We start from the raw sequence: 7,450 nt of genomic DNA on the forward strand, positions 1-7,450 counted from the left end.
CAACAAAGAAAGAACAAATAAAATGAATGTGCAGGTGAGTTAAAAAGAGGGACTTTACATCAAATCTCCTCATAGTGCAGATATTAATGGTGACGTGCAACACCATTTCCCTGCATATTATTTGACAACTCGACTTAGCTTTTAAGTATTACTTTCTAAAGAATTTGTAAATAAAACTGATTAAATGAATTTTAACACACTTGTGTGAAACCCCATGCCATAATCTTCTACCGGGGTAACTTCTAAAAACAACATTTCATGAAATAACTAAAAAAGTGTAAACTGTAGCCATTTATTTCCCTTTATAGTTTATTCACATAAGCATGTCCTTCATCCACATACCAATTTTCTTCCAAACGTATATTTTTTTTGTGTCAGCAATTGTTCTTAGGGGGAGGGCTAGTTACCTTTTAGTACCTTATGTCTTACACCCAAAAGAACATTGACAACATCCAGTACACTCACATTTTATTAGTCCATTACACAGTTAGATCAAGACAGACTCCCCTTCAACAATCCATGCCATTTATGTAAAAAGCGATGCATGTCAGTGTTTGAGTTTATATGTGTGTGTCTGTGTGTGAATTGGATGTATGGTTGTGTCTGTCCATGTGTGTGTGGGCGTGCGCAGCACATTTGAAATTCCAGCCATTAGAATGTATTCCAACCATTTAGAAATGTTATAATCTACTGTTTGAAATGCTGGTGGTGTTGATGTTTTAGTGAGAGAAAAAAAATGTTATACTGTAGGGATGTGTAGAGAGATGAAGAGCTATGACAGTTGTGATATCTTGCAGGTAAACCTGTTCCCTATTGAATGACAGATGAGATTGCAGGATGTAGAGCAGAATTATGATTTTTGACACAAAAATTCCTTGCTAAAAACACACTTCACACAAGCTGGGAAATGGGAATTCCTTTCAGTAAAGCCTTCTTATCCAGAAAGGTCTGCTTGCAGCTCCTTGTTCCGGCGCACTTCGGCTGCATGCATCTCCTAGGAAAAACCATTAACACCACAAAGAGAAATCTGTCAAGACGCAGGTGACAGGTTATGTTGCAGCCTAGAAATATGTCAGAGTACTTAGCTATTTCTGTTCTGAGCATAGATCTTTATTTCTCTGACCAAGAAAAGGTGGGGCGTCAGACTTAGAGATAGAGCAGAGAGAGAGAGAGGAGAGAAAACAAAACACGCCCTAACCTTCTCACGGAGCCGCTGCTTCAGTGAGTTCAGGTATGCCTCCCGGTTCGCTTTCTTCGCCTCCATTTTGGAGTTGAGCTTCTCTTCCGCCATCTTGCTGAAGTTGTTGTTCTCTTCCATGGCCTTGTGCAGCACCTCCTTCTCATGCTCCCTCCGCTCAGCCAAATGCCTCAGCACCTGAGCCTCCTGGGACTAGGGAGCAGAGAGAAAAAGTGCACTCTTTTCATGCACAGATTTTGTTAGCAGTGTATATTTACTGAAAATGAATGTCAGTGTACGGCAGTAGTATGCTAACCCAATGCTAACTTTTATGATTTTCCGTAACCCTAACCCTTACCTCACTTAAATTAACCTAACCCTTGTCCCTTAACATAACCTTGACCCTAACCATAACCAATTTCTATCCCTATGCTAAAGTGTTGGTTTGCTGGTAAAATATCCAGTTCCTATTATGTTGTAGGAAAGACTGATGATAAAATATTTTCCCCAATATCAGGGAATGGAATCAAAATGCTAATGAGTAGCCTGATCATTTATTGTCAAAGCATTCAACCAGATTTTGCAACTCCAATTTGGATTTCTGTTTTAACTGCTTATCTCGCCCCTAGACTTCCACATAAACATTTCCCCTCCTCCCTACGGTATATTCCAGCAGAGATGACAGGCTCTCCCCATTCATGGCTTTTCTTTCCCTCAGGGAACCCAGTGACAGGTCTGGCTGGGTCTGTCTGATACGCAGCGATTAAGCATTAAAGCAGTTCTCACCCAACAACGATAATTAGTCATCAGTTTTTCTATTTAAGTGGAAATGCAAGGTAGAAAAAGGCTCACAGAAAACCCAGGAAATCCCCCTAACTGAACTAGGATGATGAAGCAATGGGTTGCTAGTTATTTATGTTTTCATGAAATGTCAGATATCTGTCTCTTTTTCAAGGTTGTGTTCATTAGGGCATGTGACAGAAAACGTTTTGAAAAGTTTAGCAATGAAAAAGACAATAGGTATTTCTTATTGGACAAGTCCAGGTAATTTTTCTTCCATTTGTTGCCTAATGAACACAACCAAGCTCATTCATGTGTGACAGCTCTGGCATTTCAGTAGAGGATCTGGATGTCTAGAGAGAGACTGGTATTTGTTTCCCCATCTCATTCATCTTTCCTTACAGCTTCTTCGCCTCCTTCTCCCCATTGAGTGATGATCTTTTCCTCATTTCACTTAATCTCCTGTTTACGTCTCTTCTTCCGTCTCTCCTCAGCAAAGTCAATAGCCCTTTACCTCACCAGCTTTTTGTCTCTCTATCCTCCTCTTCCTCCCTCCTTTCTCTCCCTCTGTCTTCCTTGCCTTTCCTTCCCTTCTCTTACCTTAAAAATGTATATAGTTCTGCCTTGAGCTGTTCTTGTCTATTGATGTTCTGTATTATGTCATTCTGTATTATGTTTCATGTTTTGTGTGGACCCCAGGAAGAGTAGCTGCTGCTTTTGCAACAGCTAATGCGAATCCTAATAAAATACCCCAAAAATACCTCTCAGCAAACTAAATTAACATACATCACATGTTTTTTTCCTCTCCCTGCCTTCCTTCATACACTTGCACCCTTCCATCATACACTTGCACCCTTCCTTCATACACTTGCATCTGTCATCCTCTCTTACCATCCTACTCTCCTCAGCAAACTCCATGAACTCTATGAACCTGAAATGCTTTTTCCCTCCTCACCCCCATCCTCACTTCCTTCTCTTGCACTCTCCTTCCACACTGTTCCCATCTCTTACCTTCCACCTGTCCTCAGCAACCTCCATGAACTTCTATCTCACCTGCTTTTTCCCCTACTCTCTCCCTATCCTCCCTTTTCTTACTCCCTCCCTCCTTTCCCTCCATCCTCTTGTCTTACCTTCCTCCTCTCCTCCGCGGCCTCCAGCCTCTTTTGCAGCTCATCCAGGGAGATGTCCCTCTTGGGGGGCGAGGTCAGGGCGGGGGGAGAGGCCAGGGGACTGGGCCTGTCCGGGGACAGGTCGGTGGGGGACTTCAGGATCACCTCAAAGGACTGGCCCGACAGTCGCTTGTTGATGGGCTTCACCTCCAGGTCTATTGAGAGAGACAAGACAAATAAGACAAAATGGCTGTTGTCCATTACCCTAGATGGGTGGGTGCTACACATTGGTGGTAGATAGGATGAATTACCGGCCATACAATGTAAAGTGTTTTGAGACTAAGAACTAATTTTAAGCCAAAATATAACATTCACATTAAAAAACAAAGCACACTTTGGGCTGACCTCCAAATTGGTAGTTGGTGGTGGGGTATGATGTCTGGGGGTATAGGCAGGAGCAGATGAGAGACATCATGGACATCTCCTTGATCTTCTCTGTGTAGGCTTTAAGGGACAAAGAAACAACGAGAGACATGGTAAGATATTCCAATGATATACAGGGCAAAAGAATCGTCCTATTTTTATATATTTATTTGCCATCTTCCTTTGTGACCATGGCAACCATGGCCCCAGGTTTTTAGGAGGAAATCTTGTTAACAAGGCTAGTATTACAAGGCTGTATACAGTGCAGCTGGGATGAGATTGAAGGTGTGTCTACTATAAAACGTGAGAGTGCAGTAATGGCACTTTCACAGCAGATTGAGTTAGAGACTATTGCATTACATGCCAACTGGACTAGTTTTTAAATTTCAGCACTTTGGCAGAGTCATGTGAGTGTGTGTGTGCGAGAGAGAGAGAGAGAGAGAGAGAGAGAGAGAGAGAGAGAGAGAGAGAATGAGTGTGCCTGGTGCTACCAATACTGTAATTACAATGCTAGAGATCCTTGTAATCTACTTTTACCACTATGCATGGTTATGCAAATCCAATAACCAGGGTCGGATTACCGAACGGACACGCAGCGATACGTGCCGCCCCCCCCCCCCCCCCCCCAGATAGCATATGATAGCAAAATGTGTAGAATAGCAGGACATTTGCTTTAACAGGGCAAAATTCTGTCTCAGCCTCAGTGCAGAATTGTGCATTCGGAAAGTATTCAGACCCGTTGACTTTTTCCACATTTTGTTACGTTACAGTCTTTTGATACAATGTATTAAATTGTTTGTTTTCCTCATCAATCTACACGCAATACTCCATAAGGTTTTTAGAAATGTTTTTGCAAATGTATTACAAATAAAAAACTGAAATATCACATATACATAAGTATTCAGACTATTTACTCAGTACTTTGTTGAAGCACCTTTGGCAGCAATTACAGCTTCAAGTCTTCTTGGGTATGACGCTACAAGCTTGGCACACCTGTATATCGGGAGTTTCTCCCATACTTCTCTGCAGATCCTTTCAAGCTCTGTCAGGTTGGATGGGGAGCATTGCTGCACAGCTATTTCCCGTTCTCTCCAGATATGTTAGATCGGGTTCAAATCAAATCCAGGCTCTGGCTGGGCCACTCAAGGACATTCAGAGACTTGTCCCGAAGCCACTCCTACATTGTCTTGGCTGTGTGCTTAGGGTCGTTGTCCTGTTGCAAGGTGAACCTTCGCCCCAGTCGGAGGTCCTGAGCGCTCTGGAGCAGGTTTTCATCAAAGATGAAAACATCCCCACAGTATGATGCCGCCACCACCATGCTTCACCGTACGGATGGTGCCAGGTTTCCCTCAGACGTGACGCTTGATATTAAGGCTAAAGAGTTAAATTATGTTTATCAATAGAAGGCAGTATTGACTCAATAGGGTTTGCTTTCTGCTCTCCGAAGCCGTTTAAATGTCTGTCCACATAACCGTGCTCGGAAAAAGTCTCAGGTAGCTGACGCCAGGTGCATTCCGGTAATGTTATTCTAAGTTAAAATGAAATACTAAAACGTACTTACGTGTCCAGTGTCAAGAATGTAAGAAGCATTCTAAGACACTACAGTATCCTTCCCCAGATCTGTGCCTCGACACAGTCCTGTCTCGGAGCTCTACGGACAATTCCTTCGACTTCATGGCTTGGTTCATGGTTCATGGCTTGGTTTTTGCTCTAACATGCACTGTCAACTGTGGGACCTTACATAGACAGGTGTGTGCCTTTCCAAATCATGTCCAATCAATTGAATTTACCACAGGTAGACTCCAATCAAGTTGTAGAAACATCTCAAGTATGATCAATGGAAACAGGATGCTCCTGAGCTCAATTTCAAGTATCATAGCAAAGGATCTGAATACTTAGATAAATAAGGTATTTCATTTTTAGTAAACATTTCTACAAACCTGTTTTCACTTTGTCATTATGTCCCCACTTTGTCCCCGGGACCCCAAATGCGGTAGTCCGGCCCTGCCAATAAATCTGGTAAAACTAAGCCCAAAGTTAACCCACCAAAGCTTAAGATGGCTAGCTCTGATAATAGACAGTATTGGGTTGTGTTCATGAGGCACCAAACGGAGAAAAAACCCAGACTGAAACAACGAGGGACTTTCGTTCTAGATTGCTAAATGTTTTACAGCCTTTTCCCTTGCATGCCCTTATGACCCCCCCCCCCAAAAAAAAAAAATTGCTATGAAACAAAGCAACTGTTTAGCATTCTGTCCCTCTGGGTAATGAAGCTCTGTCTAAGGTTCACACCCAGATCAGTCAGCAGAGGCGAGGGAGAAGACGCAGCGTACAGATCACAGTTACACTTAATCAATAATGTCTAATTACTATTGTGTTTGTTAAAGGTCAGTGTTCTCATTATCTATGGTCTAAGATATGATCAGCAATGTGGGGGACTTGTAGCTTTTAGGCTTGTTTGTCAGGGGAATTTCATTTACGATATCTAGGCTGAAGGCAGGGCTTGTCTGGAGGTCGCTGATAGAACACATGAAGGGATTAGCCAAGTGCCAGGATGTACTGTAGTCAGCTTTTGGGGAGTGAACTGGGGCTGAATGGTTTTAACACCGTTGAGGTAGAAGGTTTGGTAACACTTTACTTAATGTAGCTTCTTATGAAGTGTTATTTTGCCATATGGACATTCACAACACCTTATAGATGCAGTCAACATTATGAAACTGCATAACAAAGCAAACAGGTATGATATGTTGTGAATATATCACAGCTAAGAGGCCTCTCCTGTAGTTTTATTATCCAGTTCATCTTTAAGGTATTATATGAATGTTTATAAGGCAATGTATAGTAAGTAACACCTCATCAGAAGCCACTTCAAGGAAAGTATGACAGTTTCTCCTTTCACAAATTAAAGGAAAAGATCACCTGCACTCTCCGTAGCACACCAAACACAGGGAAAGACCCACTAATATGGGAGTGCAACCTAGTATGGAAATATCCACTAACTATCAATCAAATCAACTAACTGACCTTTCACCATTTCAATTGCCTTATTGTGTGACTACGCCACCTTCTCTTCTGATGATGAAGATACTGTACTTTACAGCCGAGTATGTTCTCCTTCCTGTCACTGCTCCACAGCAGCACAGAGACTTAACATGTAATATTAATCTCATCCAAAGCGGTCCCCCCCGCCCCCTCAACCCCTACGTTTTCACATGGTCCCTCCCTGGCCCCTGTAGGAACCATGCCACTGAATGCAACCACTGAACAAGTACGGGTTACGTAAGTAGCGTGTGCTCCGCAGTCTGTGTTCAGTGGTGTGCATTCTGCATTGTGACTTGTTTTATGCTTGGCAGGGTGTGTGAGCCATTGGAGTGAATTCACCAGCACCCGTCTCAAAGTACTGCTCAGTTGTGGTGCTTTAAGAAACTCACGCCAACCTACATATTGTATATGAAAGACACCATCTGCTGTAGTGTTTTACACCAGTGGTTCAAAACCTGGGGTACGTTTACCCCTAAGAGCAAGGAGAGATAATTGGGACGCGCCCCATGACTGCCTGTGTGTTGGTCCTGTCTGAAGTCAGTCTTCCTTTAATGCTAATGAGGCAGGAGCCTGAGCATGTCTAGACAATTAGCCCCCGGAAATACTACTTCCTCTTAAAGATCAATGCCTTTTAAGGTGGCTTGCTGCTGCTGAATAGATAAGCAGGCTGTGGCCCTCATTGTTGGAGCAGATATACCGACCTGCTCTAACTCTCATGGGTACATGAGGAAAGTGGGCACAGCACGAACACTGGAGTTTTAAAAAAAAGGATCCTTTATTTAAACATTTTTCAAAGTGCCGTTAATGTTTCAGCCATGTTAGTCTTGCAAACACATGTAAGGCCCCTTTCCATCGCAGTCGTGTAACACAGTGTCGCAGATGATCAGATCCATAAATCATATTGATGGGGTTCCTGCCA

General features: G+C 42.8%; 1 protein-coding gene across 1 annotated transcript in view; it reads right to left on the bottom strand.

The window, feature by feature from the left end:
* Positions 1–280: 280 nt before the first annotated feature.
* The window catches only part of LOC115166071 (stathmin-3), a 12,380-nt gene continuing 5,210 nt past the window's right edge, over positions 281–7,450 (bottom strand). Inside the window, exons 2-5 of the mRNA XM_029719720.1 lie at positions 3,472–3,570; positions 3,088–3,281; positions 1,199–1,390; positions 281–994 (exon numbers count right to left, since the gene is read on the bottom strand). Of these exons, the coding sequence (XP_029575580.1) occupies positions 935–994; positions 1,199–1,390; positions 3,088–3,281; positions 3,472–3,570 (545 nt within the window). The 3' untranslated portion in view covers positions 281–934. The remainder of the gene's footprint in view (positions 995–1,198; positions 1,391–3,087; positions 3,282–3,471; positions 3,571–7,450) is intronic.

Source organism: Salmo trutta, chromosome 28 (assembly GCF_901001165.1).
Source record: "Salmo trutta chromosome 28, fSalTru1.1, whole genome shotgun sequence".
Lineage (NCBI taxonomy): Eukaryota > Metazoa > Chordata > Actinopteri > Salmoniformes > Salmonidae > Salmo > Salmo trutta.